Source organism: Coregonus lavaretus (assembly GCF_964263955.1).
Source record: "Coregonus lavaretus genome assembly, chromosome: 20".
Lineage (NCBI taxonomy): Eukaryota > Metazoa > Chordata > Actinopteri > Salmoniformes > Salmonidae > Coregonus > Coregonus lavaretus.
Window position 1 is genome coordinate 40,501,591 of NC_140007.1, and position 22,270 is coordinate 40,523,860.

At 41.1% G+C, this 22,270-nt stretch overlaps 2 protein-coding genes across 2 annotated transcripts in view; one reads left to right on the top strand and one right to left on the bottom strand.

The window, feature by feature from the left end:
• On the top strand, nt 1–3,731 carry LOC311147734 (prostaglandin E synthase 3-like). Its single transcript, XM_084184504.1, has 8 exons — nt 1–219; nt 1,488–1,601; nt 1,843–1,912; nt 2,069–2,167; nt 2,460–2,549; nt 2,648–2,719; nt 2,889–2,907; nt 3,104–3,731. Coding segments are annotated over exons 1-8 (486 nt in total). The 5' UTR covers nt 1–217; the 3' UTR covers nt 3,124–3,731.
• Nucleotides 3,732–11,426: 7,695 nt separating this feature from the next.
• LOC311147728 (signal transducer and activator of transcription 6-like) overlaps nt 11,427–22,270 on the bottom strand; it is a 72,559-nt gene continuing 61,715 nt past the window's right edge. The window contains exons 20-23 of the mRNA XM_084184491.1: nt 21,318–21,386; nt 21,178–21,225; nt 20,340–20,435; nt 11,427–12,761 (exon numbers count right to left, since the gene is read on the bottom strand). Coding sequence (XP_084040617.1) covers nt 12,701–12,761; nt 20,340–20,435; nt 21,178–21,225; nt 21,318–21,386 — 274 coding nt within the window. The 3' untranslated portion in view covers nt 11,427–12,700. The remainder of the gene's footprint in view (nt 12,762–20,339; nt 20,436–21,177; nt 21,226–21,317; nt 21,387–22,270) is intronic.

The window sequence follows — 22,270 nt, forward strand, 5'->3', positions numbered from 1 at the left end:
AGACTGCGCGAGCGAGGCTATAGTACAAACAACGACTTAGATACTAGATGCGTCATTGCGCACGAGAAGGAGGAAAAGCACGCGAGGCAGTGACAGAGTCTGGTCTAGGATTGATATTTACATTTTACCCTGTCGTATTTCACTACAGAAGAGAATATCCAACAACACATCGTGGCTAATACTTCGGTCTGGAGTGGGAAGAACTAGATAGCAAGAGATGTACGTGTGGGACGGAGGGTAGGAGGGAGCTAACGTTAGCGTGAAATGCATGGGATGCATATTCTTGCAAATGGGGTAGCTTGCTAGCTAGTTTCAAGTTTAATCAGCGCTTAGCTAGGGCTAGTATGCCCATGCCTTTATACGTGTATAGCTACTCTGCAATGACAAAGGTTCCATATTGTGAATGCAACGTTGACGTTATAGCTGGCTAGCTAGCAAATGCCATATTTAGCTAACTAGCTAGCTAGGCCTCCATGCTCCTTCATGCATGAGAACGATTTGTGCTAGTGGGAATGAATGGAGCCCTTGTCAGTTTACGGTAGTCGAAATGTCGGCTTTACATTCGAACAATGGTATTCTCCCATATCATGAGACATTAATAATAATACAAGGCTGACCCTTGTCTTCATAGGTAGCTAGTTGCCCAACGAATTTACAGATAGCCGGTCCTTTATTCACGTGGACTAGCTAGAGAGCCATATAAAGACTGGTATAGGCAAACCATTTCCTTGCAACGAGGCTAGTTTAGCTACTGGCTTACTAGTTGGAGTGTCATGACATTCCATGTGGCCTGCTAGCTAGCTCATTAATTAATATATGGAAGGTTGTCAGAGCTGGTTAGCCAATAATACCCATTAGGCATGGCCATCAAACCACTGAATTCAGGGAAGCCTTTTCCCTTGAGACCAGTGACAGTGAGCCACCTGACCAAGTATGAGTATGACCTTGGATTAAATACGGTTGAATGGGTGGCGCTAGACTCCAGCGGATAAATTAGTGTTCCTGATTTATACTATGTGGATGAACCAAACAATGTATTATCTTAGCTAGCTAATCAATGCTAAAAGCAAACGTGCATGCTTTTCTGTTTCACAATGTGTGTAACAGACGAGTAGAATGGCACATTATTCAGTTTTGCTTCTAAAATGAATGGATGGAACCAGAGTCATATATGGATGGAACCAGCACCCTACCCTTCCCACATTTTTCCCTTCATAGATTTATCCCCTAATGATGGTAGTCTGGGCACCAGTCTGTTAAACTATCATTCCACTCCTTGCCACCCCTTGTCATGCTAAACATTTGGCATAATGACACAGAGTACAAGGAGTGGAATGTTATCTAAACAGACTGGTACCCAGGCTATAATGTTGGGGGTGCAGTTTCCCAAATAGGTATGGTTGGATTTCATAACCAGAAACTAGAAGACATTGATCACTGCTTTGTATCGGACTAATCAGTCTTCTCTCTTCTCTGTTGTCCAATAGGCAGCCAGCAACAGCAAAGTGGTATGACAGAAGGGACTCTGTCTTCATTGAGTTCCTGGTAGAAGACAGCAAAGATCTACAAGTGAAGTTTGAAAAATCTAAACTTGATTTCCGGTAAGCTGCTTCACCATCACCCGGCACATTGCAGTTTAATTGACACTGATCTTAGGCTAAATTGTAAGCTGTCTATAAATTAGACCTACTGCATAGACACTTGGGGGGCGGTTTCCCGGACACAGATGAAACCTAATCCTGGACTAAAAAGCTTCTTTGTCTTCCTTTTAGCCCATGAATAAGATTAATCTTATCGGCCCTTACTTACCTTCATATATTTTACTCTGTTTTGTCATTTCAGTTGTGTTGGCGGGATTGAAAACCTCAAACATCAAAATGAATTGGACCTTTTCGACTCAATTGACCCCAATGTAAGTATGTTTCTCATTTAGCTGCAGATTCACCATCTGCAATGACCCAGAAAACCGCTGCAATGACCTGGATGTTAAATATGCTGGATGTTAAATATGATCCCTCATCCAAAATGACTTGTAATATACCAATTATCTCTCTTCCTGTCGTTGCAGGCATCTAAGCACAAACGAACAGACAGATCGGTGTTGTGTTGTCTAAAGAAGTCCAAGGCAGGAAGAGCATGGTCACGGTTAACAAAGGACAAGGCAAAAGTAGGAACTGTTTCAATGCGCAATACTATTTATTCTACCTTACTTTTTCTGCCCTGTATTTCTGGGCCTATATTTAAAAAGCGTCTTAGAGTAGGAATACTTGTCTAGGATTACGGTCCCCCCCCCCCCCCCCCCCCCCATATATCTTATTCCTAAAAGGCCAAACTCAAACTGATCAGCACTCCTACTCTGAGATGGTTTGAATAGGCTCAGGTCACATAAGAGGGGCATTTTGTCTTGAATGTTGGTTTAAAATCATTTTGATTTGGGATTTCTCTTTTCTTTCCCACAGTTTCAATGGCTCGGTGTCGACTTCAACAACTGGAAAGACTGGGAAGATGATTCTGATGAGGATCTGTCCAGTTTTGACAAGTTCTCAGAGGCAAGCATGTCATGTTGCACAAAGTGTGTAATGTTTTAAATGTGTTAAATTATATATATTTTTATGTCCAAACAATGATTGTTGTTGCCTGTTTTCAGATGATGAACACGATGGGAGGAGAAGATGGCATGCCAGATCTCGGTATGGGCGGTATGGAAGGTCTAGAAGAGGTCTGTTTCTTTTCTGTCATCTCCAAATGAATTTTACAGCAAATATCAAGGCAATTGCAAACATTTACCAGAGCACTATATATGGTGGCTGCAAGAAAAACTACTTGATTTCTTGCTCTGTTGAGTTTTGCAGTTTTGACACTAATCTTCTCATATTTTTGATTTACAGCACGACAGCGATGATGAAAGTAAGTTTAGATATCATTTTAGCACATGGATAAAAGCAAGCAGACAATTTTCTAGAGCATTTTCATGGTACATTTCATTTGAAGGTTGTTGATAAGCCTCATACCATCCACACATGAGCCATGTTGTAGAATTGGTGATTTAGCTTTTTACCTTGAATCATTTATTTTTATGTTTTCATATTTGTAACTTTTTCAGAGATGCCAGACCTGGAGTAATGGAGCATATGAAGTCTTTGAACCGTAGAGAACAAGAAAGGAAAGCCTCAAAGGTCGGTTGAAGAGAGAGATGGTAGAGTTGGTAGCAATATTTGAAAGGAGGAAACATCACCAGTTTTCCAAACACGTCACAGGAACCTTACTGAGGAGAGACCGTGTCTGTCGTAATGGCATCACAGCAGAGCATTCAACAGCCAATGTCTTAGTGCTGTGCTTTGCTGTTCTAGTTCTGCATGGACAATTCAGTTGTTTCCATGATGTGTTGTGGGGTTCAGTTATATCGTGCTTTAACTTAACAACCAGGGGTGCCTTCAGCAGGGAACAGCATTATGGAACGTTCAGATAGAAATACGTCATGTAGAATTAAGGAATCGTGTCGGCTCTTCATATTTCTATCTGCAACGTTTGACAATGTTTCCCTGCTGAATGTGGCCCTGCTCTAATGGGATATGAGTCTTAAAGTTACACCCCACCTCCACCTTTTTATTTAATAACGTCAGTGAGGTTACGTATTGAATATCAACATAATTGTAAATTCTAAACAAAGAAAAAACATGTTTTAAAACAACCGGCTATTTTCAATAAAGTTTTATTTTATTTTTATGGAACATGTCCCGTTTTATTAGTTCGTACTGTACATTTTGTTTCAGTTTTATTTTTGTTAATTTATCGAAACAAGTTTTAGCTCGAAGCAAATATTTTTGCAATGTACGTTAACATCTGAAAATATTACCGGTAATAGTTAATTCATTGATTTTAAATAATAAGGTATTTGGAATTAATGAATTAATATGCATGTTAAACTTATTTTACAGTATAGCGTAAGTTTTATAATGGTAAAAACCTTTCTGTGCAATCACATTTTGCAAGGATGCTTTTGCTTTAGTGTATATATATATAGGAACATACAAAACACTTAAACTATATACCGGTAGTTTACTCCGTATTTACTGGCAGTGGTCATTGCACATTGTTTTGTATAAAACAAAAGTGTAGCAGCAAATTATTATATCTTCCATATTCAAAGGGGTGCAGAAACATAACAAAGAGAGAACATGTCATTAAATTTCATTTGCACTCACAGTAGAAAATATAAATGCAAGTGTTAGTTAAAGCAGATACACTACTAGGTTTCGCCAACCTGTTTCGCAGATCAGGTTGAAGAAATTTCAGTTGGTTAAATGCAGTGGGAGTTTGTCTACATATTTCTAATAAACTTGTCTCGGACTAAGTTGATGTTTTATTTTTTTGTCCGGTTTAATACAGTATCTTGGCACGTAGTGAGAATAACATGTGTTTGACCTAAACAGATTAAAGGGCATGAACAAAGGTCATCTGTTATTTCAGCTGTTGAGAATATGGAGTCAGTTTAATTCTAGTACGTGCTATGACCACCAGGTGGTGCTGATAGTCTATACACCATGGCTACAAACCCAGATATAACCAATGATACGTCATTGGATATTACACAGGAGTAGGGTACTGAGAGAATCTATACAGAATAGGAACCAACATAGCAATGTTATGTGCTGCCAGAGAATTTACCTTTTGGACAATCCCACTTGGAAGTTTTCATTTTCCTCTAAAAAATATGATTTAATGTTGGTTCAGTATAGGAGCATGCTACATGTCACAACTGTGCACACCATTCTGAGACTAAAATGAGACTTTAGTAAACACTAACACACTCGATTCTGCTAATTGAGGCTTTTGTGTTGTGTTACTAACAGCTGGCAATATTCTCCTTATCAAAGAGTTATGCACAAACCATTAATTCCAAATATTTTTTAAATGTTTATTTACATAAATGTAATAATCCCTGTCCATGGAGTTAAATATCACATTTGTATTTGGGTTAGATTTTATAATTGGATAAGAAATAATTTATATTATATAGGTGCAAGGAATGGGAGCCAAGTGAGTTTATGTTATTAAACTAAGTAGCCTAAATGAATTCAGGCCCGTTAATATTGTATAACTGAAAATCTATAAATCAGTCAAATGTGATGGACAACCAGTAGCATAGATATCATGCAGTAGGCAAGCAGTCTGACCACGCTAGTAGAATTGAAAAGAGAACCCCAGAGAGACCCGTCGTTATTGTGGCTGTGCCCATCGTTTTCCAACAGAAATACTGGTGTGAGCATCTTAATGAAAGATATTTGGTATTGGTGTAATAAAAATAATAAATTGCGTTAACCCCAAGTTTTGTGAAGGAAAAAATATATAAAACCCAAGTGAAAATATGTCGTGACTAAATGGTACACCTGTCACCCCATTCGTAATAATGAACCTCAAACTGTCCGTGTTTTTTCCTACAGTTCAATCTAGAAGAAAACAGACAAAGAACATTTTTGAATTTTAGGAAGTTTTTAACATAAAAATAATACATCCAGGATTCTCTGATTATTAAAGTATATAATATGTTCTTGATAGGATCCAAGCATATTGTTGGACTGTGTTACATATTTTCCCATACCTTTCATAACCAAATGGTCAGAGGAGACATTGTATAGCTTTGAAATTATATTATCTATCCATCCAGTTTCAACAATCATGGTAAAAAAAATAAAATAATGAAATTGTACACTGTATAAAGCTTTTCAATGGAATACAAACATCATTATTTTAATTTCAAATGGTTCATAAGTCATTAACTGAAATAAGGAAGGAAATGTATTTATCGCTGGGGGAATCAAGCGGAATAAATAAATGTAAAAGGAGAATCAGCTGTTTGGTTCAGTTTACTTCTTTACCAAGTAGTGAAAACGGAGGGGGGTTTAAAAGCACTATGAGCTGGTTCAACACTGCAGTACCCCTCCCACCGCCAGAGTCCTTGCAGCATCAACTGTCCTGTCATCATTAGATCAGAACACAAAATGTCCGCCTTGTAAACAGAGGGAGGAGGTAGGGGGTGAAAGCAGGAATGGAGGGAAGAGGGGGATGACCTCTCCTTCATGTTTCATTTCCCTCTGATGCAGATGTTGTGAAGAGGTCATACAGGTGCATGTTTAGTTTACCCCAAGTCCTCACCCAGTAACACAAAGCTAAAGCATTCAGTCGCCTCAGTTAACATGATCCTCTTCTCACTTTTTCTCCTCTCATTTTACCCCCCAGGTATAATAACCATAGCCTGGTTTCAGATCTGTTTATGTTGTCTTGCTAACTTAATGGCAACATAGCACAAACATATCTGGGACCAGGCTATAAGAATCTGAGTTTGGAGGGCAAAACACACCATATATCAGAGGTGGATGCACTGGTACACTGAAAATAACCCCCCGACCCTAAACTGACCCCTCTCCCCCTATAGAGAGAAGAGAACCTCTCCCCCTAGAGAGAGAAGAGAACCTCTCCCCCTAGAGAGAGAAGAGAACCTCTCCCCCTAGAGAGAGAAGAGAACCTCTCCCCCTAGAGAGAGAAGAGAACCTCTCCCCCTAGAGAGAGAAGAGAACTTCAACCATGTGACATGAACTGTTTAACCCCCTCAGTTGGTAACATGCAGAGCAGCACACTGCATCCAGAGGGATGCCTCACTATCAACCGGTCTTTCTCGATACTCTTCTGATTGTCTCCTTTTGTCCCACACGCTAAGCTATTCTCATTCTCACACATCGACTCTATTAAACCCTTCAATGGAAACTCCTAGTGAACAATCATTACAATACATGTATTGCCTTATTGTCCATAGGTAGCTCTCTCCCTAGTATTCTCGATGGGTGCAATGCAAATTGGTTCTGCGCAGCCCCATAATTGATTAGGCAGACTTTTACATTGTATGTGGTGGCTGAGCGGAGAGGTTCGGGCTCAGGGCAGATAGAGCAACAGATATACCCATGTTTGGAGAGGAGGAGGAGGCGAGGGGTTTGGCATTGAGCTTCTGCACTGGAGCATCCAGCATCGCGCTGATCAGGCTAGCCCGCCAGAGAGGATCAGGCTAGCCCGCCAGAGAGGATCAGGCTAGCCCGCCAGAGAGGATCAGGCTAGCCCGCCAGAGAGGATCAGGCTAGCCCGCCAGAGAGGATCAGGCTAGCCCGCCAGAGAGGACGGATGGACAGAGCAGTGAAAGGATAGTGCTGTGCTCAGCGGCTTGTTCCTCTCTTCCTTTCATACGCTAGAAACAAAAGGCTGGCAGTAACAGATTCTGTCGCTTTCTATGATCTGTTTGTCTTGCTATCGAATGTATAAGAGCTGCCCTAATCCATTGTGGAGCAGTAACTACTCATATAGCTGTCCTAATCCATGGTGGAGCAGTAACTACTCATATAGCTGTCCTAATCCATGGTGGAGCAGTAACTACTCATATAGCTGCCCTAATCCATGGTGGAGCAGTAACTACTCATATAGCTGCCCTAATCCGTGGTGGAGCAGTAACTACTCATATAGCTGCCCTAATCCATGGTGGAGCAGTAACTACTCCTATAGCTGCCCTAATCCATGGTGGAGCAGTAACTACTCATATAGCTGCCCTAATCCATGGTGGAGCAGTAACTACTCATATAGCTGCCCTAATCCATGGTGGAGCAGTAACTACTCATATAGCTGCCCTAATCTGTGGTTGAGCAGTAACTACTCATATAGCTGCCCTAATCCATGGTGGAGCAGTAACTACTCATATAGCTGCCCTAATCCGTGGTGGAGCAGTAACTACTCATATAGCTGCCCTAATCCATGGTGGAGCAGTAACTACTCATATAGCCTACTCTTTCCACCCCATCCCTATATGCACTAACACTGTGTAGCCTTCCCCTTACCAGAGTGCTTATACTATAGTACCATGGGACTAAAATTCCATAATAATACATTGATTTTGGGTGAGCCATGTCTGTTATCAATCACATTTATTTAAATCAATAAAATGTATTTTATAAAGCACTTTTTACCTCAGCAGATGTCACAAAGTGCTTCTACAGATACTCAGCCTAAAACCCCTAAGAGCAAGCAATGCAGATGTAGAAATACGGTGGCTAGGAAAAACTCCCTAGAAAGGCAGGAACCTAGGAAGAAACCTAGAGAGGAACCAGGCTCTGAGGCGTGGCCAGTCCTCTTCTGGCTGTGCCGGGTGGAGATTATAAGAGCACATGGCCAATAAGGCCAGATCGTTCTTCAAGATGTTCAAACGTTCATAGATGACCAGCAGGGTCAAATAATAATCACAGTGGTTATAGAGGGTGCAACAGGTCAGCACCTCAGGAGTAAATGTCAGTAGGCTTTTCATAGCCGAGCGTTCAGAGGTCCGGGACAAGGTAGCACGACCGGTGAACAGGTCAGGGTTCCATAGCCGCAGGCAGGACAGCAGAAACTGGATCAGCAGCACGGCCAGGAGTTGTCAGGCCAGGTAGTCCTGAGGCAAGGTCAGGTCCTCCAGGAGGGGAGAGAGAGAGCGAGAGAGATGGCAGAATTAGAGGGAGCATACCTAAGATCACACAGGACACCAGATAAGACAGGAGAATTACACCAGATATGACGACTGACCCTAGCCCCCCGGCACATAGACTGTTATAAATGATAACGTGTAGTGAAAGGAAAGGGATGTTTTATTTTTATGATAAAGATCAGTGTAACTTTAAGCTATTCTCTCATACCAGTCAGCTGCACACTTCAATGTAATTTCCAAGCCCCCTCTCACATGGAGAAATGGAGGAAATTCAGCTGTGCATGTTGATGTTATCACCAACAATTTTAGTGAGTTGACGAACAACTGAAATAACCAAAGAACACAAAGTGCTGTACTATCTCAAAGTCTGAGACGACCAAATGTGTAAAAACCAAGCTTTGCCTGTATGGCTGTAGGCCTTGGTAAGGCAGAGGCAGGCCAGGCTCAGAATGTACTCGTTGGGTGGTGGGTTGTTGTATCTCTATTGTGGTCTGTGCATTCAGCCCCCTGCCTGACCAGTCCTGCGTTGGTAAGCCCTCTATTGTGGGTGTAAGCCTGTTTTACAGGGACAGGGTTAAAACCTGCTAGCGTGGGGAATCTATTTTCTATCACCTACCTCTGCTTCAGACTGCTGACAACAACACAACCAATCAATCCACAGCCCCTCTCTCTACCATCCAACCCATAGCTCACTAACATCCATCTAATACGGTTTCGCCTGGCTATCTTAAGATGAATGCACTAGCTGTGGGTCGCTCTGGATGGGAGCGTCTGCTGAATGGCTGAATTGTAATGGAAATGTAGTGCTGTGTATATTCATGTTATGTTGTTTCCTGTTTGGACCCCAGGAAGAGTAGCCGTTGCCTCGGCAACAGCTAATTGGTGATCCTAATAACTACTAAATACACCCCATCCCTGCCACTATGTGGTAGAAACATACACCTAAGCATACAGATGCCTAGACCATCCCCTTCTCTCCGCAATACCAGCCCCGGGCTGACTCACAGGCACTACACAGTGGTAGAAACACTCATTACAACAAGGGATGCGAAATTCCAGGAACTTTCAATAAATTCCCTGGTTTTCCGGAAATCCTGGTTGGAGGGTTCCAGATTTTCTGCCTATCCCCTCTTGATTTTAGGAATCGCCCAACGTCATTGTTAGATCTAGTGTTATGAATTTGAATTCAGCACTTACGATGTGTAGAAACTAAAGGTCTGCATATTTGCTGTGTCAGCACCTTTCCTCATAGTTGTTTTCACTGGTTTCGTGTATCATCATCATAAGTAATGCGTGGGTAATCAACAAAGGGCTATGCGTCCTCTGGAACGACGTGGAAGGTGTGTTCCATGATGCGCTAGCAGAGTGGACCTGACCTTCCACGGATAGAGCCCTGTTGATTATCCCTTTTACATTTTTTTATACCAAGGCTATAATTGAACACATTTTGAACACATTTACTGCTAGAAATGTGTTCATTTGCAGGTAGAAATGTGTTCAACATCCACTGAAGTAGCTAGCAGGTTTTAGTTTTCTTGCAGCTTATTTGTGGAACAATCTTCAAAATGTTCTTAAATGTGATGTTTTGGTGCCTCTAGTGTAATTCAGAAAGCTGATTGAGGACCTTATTACTGATAAATGTGTTTGTTTTTTATGACCATGTTTTTCTTTCTGCTTGCATTTTGATGTGTGTATTTTCTGTACTTTATGTAATTCAGGTCTCATCTGTAAAAGAGACCTTGGTCTCAGGATGACTCCCTGATAAAATAAAGGTTAAATGCATGGGTGTCTGAGCTTTGTGCTAGTAGTTTAAACAGACAGCTCGGTGCATTCAACATGTCAATACTTCTCACAAATACAAGTAGTGATGAAGTCAATCTCTCCTCTACTTTGAGCCTGGAGAGATTGACATGAATTATATTATTAATGTTAAAATTCTCTGTGTACATTTAAGGGCCAGCCGTGTTGCCCTGTTCTTGGCCAATTGTAATTTTCCTAAGTCCCTCTTTGTGGCACCTGACCACACGACTGGACAGTAGTCCAGGTGCGACAAAACTAGGGCCTGTAGGACCTGTCTTCTGATCCGTAGAATTGAGAGATATTGGTGTATTTTCTTTTGATTGTCGAATTGCCTGGGCCAGGGGCTCCATAGACAATACAAATAGCAGAGGTGAGATGGGATCACCTTGCCTGCTACTTCTAGTTATTCTGAATGGAACAGAGCAGGTATTGCCTGTTATTACTATGGCTGAGGGATTGGCATATAGTATTTTAATCATATTAATGATATGACCATTCTAGTCTATCAAAAGCTTTTTCTCCGTTGAGAGATAGAACTGCCCAAGGAGCTTTAGTTTCTGATGAAGCATGTAAGATATGTAATAGATGATGGAGGTTAATTGTTTTTAAACAAACCCGCTTTGGTCCGGATGTACCAATAGGACGGAACGACTGAATTTTTGAAAATAGTTTAATATGATGTGTTCCTGTGTGGCACAGTTGGTAGAGCATGGCGCTTGCAACATCAGGGTTGTGGGTTTGATTCCCACTGGGAAAAAGTAAGAACGTGTGGGCTCCTAGCAAGCCGGCTTCCTCATTTGAAAGAAGAGGAGTTCTTATATCTTTTAAAAATGAGGTGTACCAATTCTCTATAGAAACGGGAGAACCTTTGGTCCATTCATTTTGGTTCTGATAGTAATTCACCTGATTTAGACTCAATAGTTGCTATATCACCTAATTAATCATTACTGCGAAGCTCGTTAGCCAGTAGACGACTGGGTCAATTACCATGGAAGTAATGGTTGAGTCTAACACCATGGATGGCAAATTCTGTCTTGAATTTGAGAAGAGTAGTTGCTACCTGGTCTGAAAAAAGTGTTTGTTGAAAACGCTCTTAACGTCGTTAACAACTTTTCCAATTCTGATATCTTCTTTAATTGTGATTTTATTATTTGAATACGTGTTTGATCAACATATCAACATACATTTTCACAGTTGAGAATAAAACAGAATGCATCAAGTAGTCTATGAAATTCCCTTAGAGATAACAAAAGCTATTGTTAATTTAAAGGTCAAGTAGTAAAAATGGCAGAGAAATAACAAAGCATTGAATAGAAAAATATGTTGTTTTGTATAATATATATATATATATATATATACTGTTATAATAACTTACAGTATATAGCTGTGTCGACTCATCTGAAAGAACTACCGTATATTTAATCTCGTCACCCGCAGATACACCTGAATCAATTATTTAATTCCAATCTATTCTGTGACTGTAAGGTAGGTTAGGTTATGAAATGGACTGCATAAGAGGCCATGTAAAATCAACCATCTGTATTACTGACATTAAACTAGGTAAAACAAAGTTATTTACAATAGAAAGAATACTTTAAAATGTAAAGATATTTTAATTTTAAGCATTAGCGACCCAAATAGAATAAAGAGTATTTCTTGTAAGTGTGGAAGTCCTCTTGTAATCTACTAGGCAATGAGGAATAATCATGCGTACATAAAAGCAAACAATGATAAATCATCAAACTACTACATAGTGAACAATCATATTGACAACTAATAATGACGCTAGTGTCTTAAAGTAACACTTTTTCTAACCTCATATTCATTATATCCAGCACCATAACAGTTCATATGCAAAAACGGTGCGTTTCTGAAATACTTATTTAAGTGGAAACATGATTATTGTATAGAAAAGTGTAGGAAAGTACTGTAGGAATGCCTAACATGCACGTCTCATACCCGTTATCCCAAAGAAGAAAGACAAAATATTAACTGGCCAGACCAAGCACGCATGCAAGATTTGGTACTGGGTGCTAAAGTGATGACGAGAGGCCAGGCCACAGCCTCGGCAAGAGTCATACCAAATGAAGGATCTAATGGCTTTTAATATATGTCTATATAATAAACTAAGGGAGTGGTTCCCAGATCTGGTGGTCCCCTGGAAGGAAAAGGTTGGGAACCACTGAACTAGGGGAAAGGAGTGATAGGTAGGTAGAATGAATGTCTGTCTCTCAGAACATATTGTCTCTCTCAATTCCAATTCCATAGAGTTCCATAGAGTTCCTCATTGTTCTATGAGTTCCATAGAGAGAACATAGGGTGGTATCTGCTGCTGTCCTGTGAGTGATGAGAAACTGTCTCCACTAGGCTACTCTTCCTCTTCCTCCTCCTCCTCTCCTCCTAATCAGAGAATGTGTCTAGAATCTCCTGTATCTCCATCTCAGTAGGCGGGCCCTGGGACCTGGAATCACAAACACACACTATATAAATGTTGGGGATGTGAAGTCAAATCAAATGATCAAATTAAAATTATATTCGTTGCACACTTTGTAAACAACAGGTGTAGACTAACAGTGAAATGCTTACTCACAGGCCCTTCCCAACAATGCAGAGAGAAAGAAAATAGAGAAATTATAGAAAAGTAAAACATGTAATAATAAAGACACAATGAGTAACGATAACTTGGCTATATACAGTTGAAGTCGGAAGTTTACATAAACTCAGTTTTTCACAATTCCTGACATTTAATTCTAGTAAAACTTCCCTGTCTTAGGTCAGTTAGGATCACCACTTTATTTTAACAATGTGAAATGTCAGAATAATAGTAGAGATAATTATTTATTTCAGCTTTTATTTCTTTCATCACATTCCCAGTGGGTCAGAAGTTTACATACACTCAATTAGTATTTGGTAGCATTGCCTTTAAATTGTTTAACTTGGGTCAAACGTTTCGGGTAGCCTTCCACAAGCTTCCCACAATAAATTGGATGAATTTTGGCCCATTCCTCCTGACAGAGCTGGTGTAACTGAGTCAGGTTTGTAGGCCTCCTTGCTCTAATTTTCTATAGGATTGAGGTCAGGGCTTTGTGATGGCCACTCCAATACCTTGATTTTGTTGTTCTTAAGCCATTTTGTCACAACTTTGGAAGTATGCTTGGGGTCATTGTCCATTTGGAAGACCCATTTGCGACCAAGCTTTAACTTCCTGACTGATGTCTTGAGATGTTGCTTCAATATATCCACATAATTTTCCTTCCTCACGATGCCATCTATTTTGTGAAGTGCGCCAGTCCCTCCTGCAGCAAAGCACCCCCACAGCATGATGCTGCCACCCCTGTGTGTCACGGTTGGGATGGTGTTCTTCGGCTTGCAAGCACCCCCTTTTTCCTCCAAACATAACGATGGTCATTATGGCCGAACTGTTCTATTTTTGTTTCATCAGACCAGAGGACATTTCTCCAACAAGTACGATCTTTGTCCCCATGTGCAGTTGCAAACCGTAATCTGGCTTTTATATGGCGGTTTTGGAGCAGTGGCTTCTTCCTTGCTGAGCGGCCATTCAGGTTATGTCGATATAGGACTCGTTTACTGTGGATATAGATACTTTTGTACCTGTTTCCTCCAGTGTCTTCACAAGGTCCTCTGCTGTTGTTCTGGGATTGATTTGCACTTTTCGCACAAAAGTACGTTCATCATATTTACGTAAATGTAAATCTCTAGGAGACAGAACGCGTCTCCTTCCTGAGCGGTATGACCGCTGTGTGGTCCAATGGTGTTTATACTTGCATACTATTGTTTGTACAGATGAACGTGGTACCTTCAGGCGTTTGGAAATTGCTCCCAAGGATGAACCAGACTTGTGGAGGTCTACAATTATTTTTCTGAGGTCTTGGCTGATTTCTTTTGATTTTCCCATGATGTCAAGCAAAGAGGCACTGAGTTTGAAGATAGGCCTTGAAATACATCCACAGGTACACCTCCAATTGACTCAAATTATGTCAATTAGCCTATCAGAATCTTCTAAAGCCATGACATAATTTTCTGGAATTTTCCAAGCTGTTTAAAGGCACAGTCAACTTAGTGTATGTAAACTTCTGACCCACTGGAATTGTGATACAGTGAATTATAAGTGAAATAATCTGTTTGTAAACAATTGTTGGAAAAATTACTTGTGTCATGCACAAAGTAGATGTCCTAACCGACTTGCCAAAACTATAGTTTGTTAACAAGAAATTTGTGGAGTGGTTGAAAAACGAGTTTTAATGACACCAACCTAAGTGTATGTAAACCTCCGACTTCAACTGTACACAGGGTAGCGGTACCGAGTTGATGTACATATAACTAGGAATAAAGTGACAGATAATAAACAGTAGCAGCAGTGTATGTGATGAGTCAAGAAAGTTAGTCCAATAAGGGTCAATGCAGATAGTTCGGGTAGCTATTTGGTTAACTATTTAACTAATTATTTAGCAGTCTTATGGCTTAGGGGTAGAAGCTATTCAGGGTCCTGTTGCTTCCAGACTTGGTGCATCGGTACCGCTTGCCGTGCAGTAGCAGAGAGAACAGTCTATGACTTGGGTGGCTGGAGTCTTTGACCATTTTTAGGGCCTTCCTCTGACACCGCCTGGTACAGTGAGGGAAAAAAGTATTTGATCCCCTGCTGATTTTGTACGTTTGCCCACTGACAAAGAATTGATCAGTCTATAATTTTAATGGTAGGTTTATTTGAACAGTGAGAGACAGAATAACAAACAAAAAATCCAGAAAAACCCATGTCAAAAATGTTATGAATTGATTTGCATTTTAATGAGGGAAATAAGTATTTGACCCCTCTGCAAAACATGACTTAGTACTTGGTGGCAAAACCCTTGTTGGCAATCACAGAGGTCAGACATTTCTTGTAGTTGGCCACCAGGTTTGCACACATCTCAGGAGGGATTTTGTTCCACTCCTCTTTGCAGATCTTCTCCAAGTCATTAAGGTTTCGAGGCTGATGTTTGGCAACTCGAACCTTCAGCTCCCTCCACAGATTTTCTATGGGATTAAGGTCTGGAGACTGACTAGGCCACTCCAGGACCTTAATGTGCTTCTTCTTGAGCCACTCCTTTGTTGCCTTGGCCGTGTGTTTTGGGTCATTGTCATGCTGGAATACCCATTTTCAATGCCCTGGCTGAGGGAAGGAAGTTCTCACCCAAGATTTGACGGTACATGGCCCCGTCCATCATCCCTTTGATGCGGTGAAGTTGTCCTGTCCCCTTAGCAGAAAAACACACCCAAAGCATAATGTTTCCACCTCCATGTTTGACGGTGGGGATGGTGTTCTTGGGGTCATAGGCAGCATTCCTCCTCCTCCAAACACGGCGAGTTGAGTTGATGCCAAAGAACTCAATTTTGGTCTCATCTGACCACAACACTTTCACCCAGTTCTCCTCTGAATCATTCAGATGTTCATTGGCAAACTTCGGACGGGCATGTATATGTGCTTTCTTGAGCAGGGGGACCTTGCAGGCGCTGCAGGATTTCAGTCCTTCACGGCGTAGTGTATTACCAATTGTTTTCTTGGTGACTATGGTCCCAGCTGTCTTGAGATCATTGACAAGATCCTCCTGTGTAGTTCTGGGTTGATTCCTCACCGTTTTCATGATCATTGCAACTCCACGAGGTGAGATCTTGCATGGAGCCCCAGGCCGAGGGAGATTGACAGTTCTTTTGTGTTTCTTACATTTGCGAATAATCGCACCAACTGTTGTCACCTTCTCACCAAGCTGCTTGGCGATGGTCTTGTAGCCCATTCCAGCCTTGTGTAGGTCTACAATCTTGTCCCTGACATCCTTGGAGAGCTCTTTGGTCTTGGCCATGGTGGAGAGTTTGGAATCTGATTGATTGATTGCTTCTGTGGACAGGTGTGTTTTATACAGGTAACAAGCTGAGATTAGGAGCACTTCCTTTAAGAGTATGCTTCTAATCTCAGCTCGTTACCTGTATAAAAGACACCTGGGAGACAGAAATCTTTCTGATTGAGAGGGGGTCAAATACTTATTTCCCTAATTAAAATGCAAATCAATTTATAACATTTTTGACATGCGTTTTTCTGGATTTTTTTTGCTGTTATTCTGTCTCTCACTGTTCAAATAAACCTACCATTAAAATTATAGACTGATCATTTCTTTGTCAGTGGGCAAACGTACAAAATCAGCAGGGGATCAAATACTTTTTTCCCTCACTGTATAGAGGTCCTGGATGGCAGGGAGCTCGGCCCCAGTGACGTACTGGGCCGTACGCACTACCCGGATGCCGAGCAGTTTCCATACCAAGCGGTGATGCAGCCAGTCAAGAAGCTCTCAATAGTGCAGCTGTAGGAGTGGGCGATATACCGGTTTGATAGTAAAAACCGGTATTGTGCCGCGCCATGATATGGATTTAGCAATATCATGGATACCGCGATTTATTCAGAATTCATAAATTCGAATTTTGCATCAATATCCAACCTTTCTTGGTTCTTACGAATAAAAGAATGTATGTTAATATGTTGACCTATTTTTATGAGCGCACGTCGCATGCACTTGTTGCACGCATGTAGTGCTAGCAACAAAGAAGTGTGCAGGCAGCTGCAGTTAGGAGGCAGGTTAACTATTGGGGGAAAACTTTACAATCCAGGATGAGCGAAAACACAGAAATTGATGTTGCTCAAGAGCAGGAGGATAAATTGGTTAAGAAGAAAGGGGGCACCTCTGTTGTTTGGAACTGGTTTGGCTTTAAAATCTCCGACCCCGACCAAAACACTACCCTATGCAAGTTGTGTCGTCGTGTTGTCTTAGCAAAAGGTGGAAACACGACCAACCTGTTCAATCACTTAAAAAACATACATGTCCGTGAGTATGAACAATGCACCAGAATGCGTGAGACAGTAAGCCCAGGAGCTCGCCCGAAGACAAGCCAGACTCGCACTCAACAATCAATTATATCATCATTTGCTGCCGGTACTTGCTATGAGAAGACGAGCAAAAAATGGATAGACATCACAGCTGCGATTACAAATCACATAGCGAAGGACATGGTACCGATTCAAACTGTGGAGAAAGAGGGGTTCAGAAAGTTGATTCAAACTCTGGACCCAAGATATGAGATCCCGAGCCGCAAATATTTTAGCCAAAAATGCCTGCCACAGCTTTACACAGAATGCTGGGACAGAGTTTACAGTGAGATAAATAACATTCCATTCTTCTCCACTACTGCCGATCTATGGTCAAGTCGTACCACAGAACCTTATATAAGCCTCACAATCCATTACATAGACGGTGACTGGAAACTGAAAAGTAAGTGCCTACAGACGTCTTATTTCCCAGACGACCACACCGGGGAAATAATTGCAGGTGGGCTGAGGGACATACTGTCGTCCTGGGGATTAAAAGAGTCGCGTCAAGTTTGTATGACGACCGACAGCGGATCGAACATGATCAAGGCATTGCAGCTGAACAAGTGGGCAAACCTTGGATGTTTCGGACACAGGCTGCACAATGCTATTGGTAAGTTTCAGGACTGTAGCCTAGGCCTACCCTGTATGATGCTTATTATTAAGAAAAAATACAGCTCACATCAGCCATGTACCGTAGGCTAAATCTAAGCACATCAGATTTGTAAAATGTGTAACAGTTGAATGTAAATGCCGTAAATCCTCAAACAAAGATTAAAAGTTATATTGTATTGTGATTTCTATATAAAAATGCATTATTATTAATTATTATTGTATTGTGATTCGATTATTTTTCACCCTATTATTTTGATTTCTTATTCCCAATTTCCAGAGAGGAGTGTCCAAAACGCTCCCGGGCCACAGGGGTGTGCGATTTCCCGGGCCACAGGGGTTTGCAAAAAGGTGGTTAGCACGTTCTCATACAGCTGGAAAAAGCAGAAGGCCCTGATGACAGCACAGAATGAACTAAGCCTGCCCCTGCACAAGCTCATCACAGAATCTCCGACAAGGTGGGGATCTCGTCTGAAAATGATGGAAAGAGTCCTGGAGCAGGAAAAGGCCATTACACAGGTCCTGGCAGGGGACAAAAAGACACGGCACCTTGTACCTACCTGGCAAGACATCCAGGTCTTGGAATCAGTCACAGCAGCACTGAAGCCACTCCAGGACTTTACAGATGCCCTGTCAGGAGAAGCGTATGTGAGCGTGTCCTATTTGAAGCCTGTCATCAATCTGTTAAATGCAGAGGTTCTAAATCTGAGCAAGGACGATACAGAACTGACCAAAGAGATCAAGATCAAGGTTCTTGATTACTTGAATAACAAGTACACTGACCCTGCAACAGATGAGCTGCTCTCCATGGCTACCTTTCTAGATCCAAGGTTCAAGACCAGGTACATGTCCGCTGAGAAACTGGAGGACATTAAGGTATTTATTCATTTGTTCTTGTTTTATTGCTTCAAATGTAAAGCACTTTGGGCTGCATTTTATGTATGAAAGGTGCTATACAAATAAAGTTTAATTATTTTCATTTTTTAAGGTGAGAGCTGCCTCAGAGACCGAAGCCCTCCTGGTGGAGAACACAGCCCTGGGAAAATCGTCTCTTGCAGAGGATCACACTGACAGGGAGAAAGAAGCTTCCACTGCTCATCAATCAGGCAAGAAGCCCAAGAAGAGCCTTGGGAGCTTCTTTAAGCAGACCAGCAGTGCACCTGCCTCATGTTCAGAGAGGCAGATCATTGAGCAAGAGCTGAATAGCTACATTCTGGCAACGGCAGCAGACAGCGAGTCTGATCCTTTGGAGTGGTGGCGATTTCACGGATCTAATTTTCCACGTGTGAGTTGTCTGGCAAAGAAATACTTATGCATCCCTGCCACAAGTGCCCCCTCTGAGAGGGCATTCAGCACTGGGGGCAATGTGGTGACATGTCACAGGGCAGCACTAAAGCCAGAAACAGTCAACATGCTGGTATTCCTGGCACGGAACTTGTGAAGAAAGTTCTAGTGAAGATTTGTTGATATTGTTGATAATTGATGGTTGAGGCTTGAAAGGTTTAGTTTCAAACGGTTAGTTTTTTACATATCTACGGACCGTAGCCAAAACAAACACACGTATTTGAATTTGTAATTACCTTATTTTCTTTATCTCCTGTTATTTTTTATTTAATTTTACTTAATATCTAATTTATATATATATATATATATATATAGGCCTACCTACCTCATGTTTACGGAATGCATGTTTGCACAATACAAATAAAAACTTTTCAGGTCCATACGGTCCAATGCCTCACTCTTTCTGGTTATATAAGGTTCAAATACATATTTTTCCTTAACTAATATAATTTAACCAAGAAGGGATATTAAAATGTGATTCATATTTTTTTACGTCATATATCGTGATATCATATCGATATCGTCTGGACAGTGGAAAATATCGTGATATGAATTTTAGCTCATATCGCCCACCCCTATGCAGCTGTAGAACTCAATGGCGCAGCTGTAGGATCTGAGGACCCATGCCAAATCTTTTCAGCCTCCTGAGGGGGAAGAGGCGTTGTTGTGCCCTTTCCACGACTGTGTTGGTGTGTGTGGACCATGATAGATCCTTAGCGATGTGGACACCGAGAGCTGTCCCAGTGACATGTCAAATATGAAATAATGAAGATCAGTGCTCCACAATGAAGTATATTCCCTACAGGGCTACATGCTACAGTGCCTTCAGAAAGTATTCACACCCCCTGAATTTTTCCACATGTTGTTGTGTTACAGCCTGAATTAAAAATGGATTAAATTGAGATGTGTCACTGACCTACACACAATACCCCATAATGTCAAAGTGGAATCATGTTTTTAGAAATGTTTACAAATTAAATAAAAATGAAAAGCTGAAATGTCTTGTCAATAAGTATTCAACCCCTTTGTTATGGCAAGCCTAGATAAGTTCACATAATAACTCACTGTGTGCAATAATAGTGTTTTAAGGTCCCTCAGTCGAGCAGTGAATTTCAAACACAGGTTCAACCACAAAGACCTGGGAGGTTTTTCCAGTGCGGTGTCACTCACAAGTTAGATGCAGGAAAGAGTCCGTTGGGGCTTGAGAGGTCAGTGAACATCCCCTGTAGGGGCCCTGGGACAGGCTGGAAGGCGGTCTGCTGGTGCCTGATGCCAACAGACACAACACTTAGATTTTATTTCTATATTAAATTATGTAACCTTTATTTAACCAGATGAGTCAAGTTAGCCTTGTCCCAGATCTGTCTGTGCTCTTGCCAACTCCATTGCTCATGATCAATTATGGTCCTCTGTATCTCAGTTGGTAGAGCATGGCGCTTGTAACGGCAGGATAGTGGGTTTTGATTCCAGAGTCCACCCGTATGTAAAATGTACGTGCGCATGACTAAGTCGCTTTGGATAAAAGTGTCTGGTAAATATACATTATTATTATATATTATAATATATATTTTTATTATATATTGAACCATTGGTATGACAATGAGTGACAAGGAGTTGGCACAAATAGACTGACACTCAGGCTAGAGTCCTGTCACTGGACAACAAAAGAGCTTAACAGTAGCTTACAATAGCATGAGCCACATAAAACTCTAATGACTAAAATGTAAATGTGTCTACTGAAATGACTAAAATGTAAATGTGTCTACTGAAATGACTAAAATGTAAATGTGTCTACTGAAATGACTAAAATGTAAATGTGTCTACTGAAATGACTAAAATGTAAATGTGTCTACTGAAATGACTAAAATGTAAATGTGTCTACTGAAATGACTAAAATGTAAACGTGTCTACTGAAATGACTAAAATGTAAATGTGTCTACTGAAATTACTAAAATGTAAATGTGTCTTCCCGGGCACATAAGGGATCACTAACTAACAAGGTACTTACGGAGAGAGAGAGTAGAACGGCGACGCGCTGGCTCTATTTCCCTGGTCCCTACGAGAGAATGAAGACCACCTTGTAAAGTGTGTGTGTGTGTGTGTTTGTGTGCGTGTGCGTGTGTGTGTGTGTGAGATATTCAGACTCACATGGAATAGAGAGAGGAATTATGGTCCTGTGGGGTTTCACTGCATTGAGGAGAGTCACAAAGGGGTTCCCTGCAACAACAAAAAAACACACACATACACAATTTTAGTACTCATCACTGCATTTTCTACCAGAAAGTTTGTTGGCCTTCTTTGATGTCACATAGGTTGATACATTGCTATGTTTTCATTTATAAAGCCCTTTTACAAAAAGTCCCACTGTACCTAACACCTTTACTAAACTTTAGACATACGAGTTACCACACCCGGTCTCAGTGATGGCTAACTCTGGAAATTCCTTGGGTCTCTACTGAGTTAGGTAAATCAGCTTTTAGTTTTCTTGCAGCTTATTTGTGGAACAATCTGCAAAATGTTCTTAAATGTGATGTTTTGGTGTCTCTAGGGTAATTCAGAAAGCTGATTGAGGACCTTATTACTGATGAATGTGTTTGTTCTTTATGACCGTGTTTTTCTTTCTACTTGCATTTTGTAATTATATATTTTGATGTGTGTATTTTCTGTAATTTCTGTAATTCAGGGCTCATCTGTAAAAGAGACCTTGGTCTCAGTATGACTCCCTGATAAAATAAAGGTTAAATACAAAATAAAATAAATACACTGAATGTACAAAACATCTTTCCATGACATAGACTGACCAGGTGAATCCAGGTGAAAGCTATGATCCCTTATTGATGTCACTTGTTAAATCCACTTCAATCAGTGTAGATGAAGGGGAGGAGACAGGTTAAAGAAGGATTTTTAAGCCTTGAGACAATTGAGACATGGATTGTGTATGTGTGCCATTCAGAGGGTGAATGGGCAAGACAAAATAATTAAGTGCCCTTGAACGGGGTATGGTAGTAGGTGCCAGGCACACCGGTTTGTGTCAAGAACTGCAACGCTGCTGGGTTTTTCAAGCTCAACAGTTTCCTGTGTGTATCAGGAATGGTCCAAAG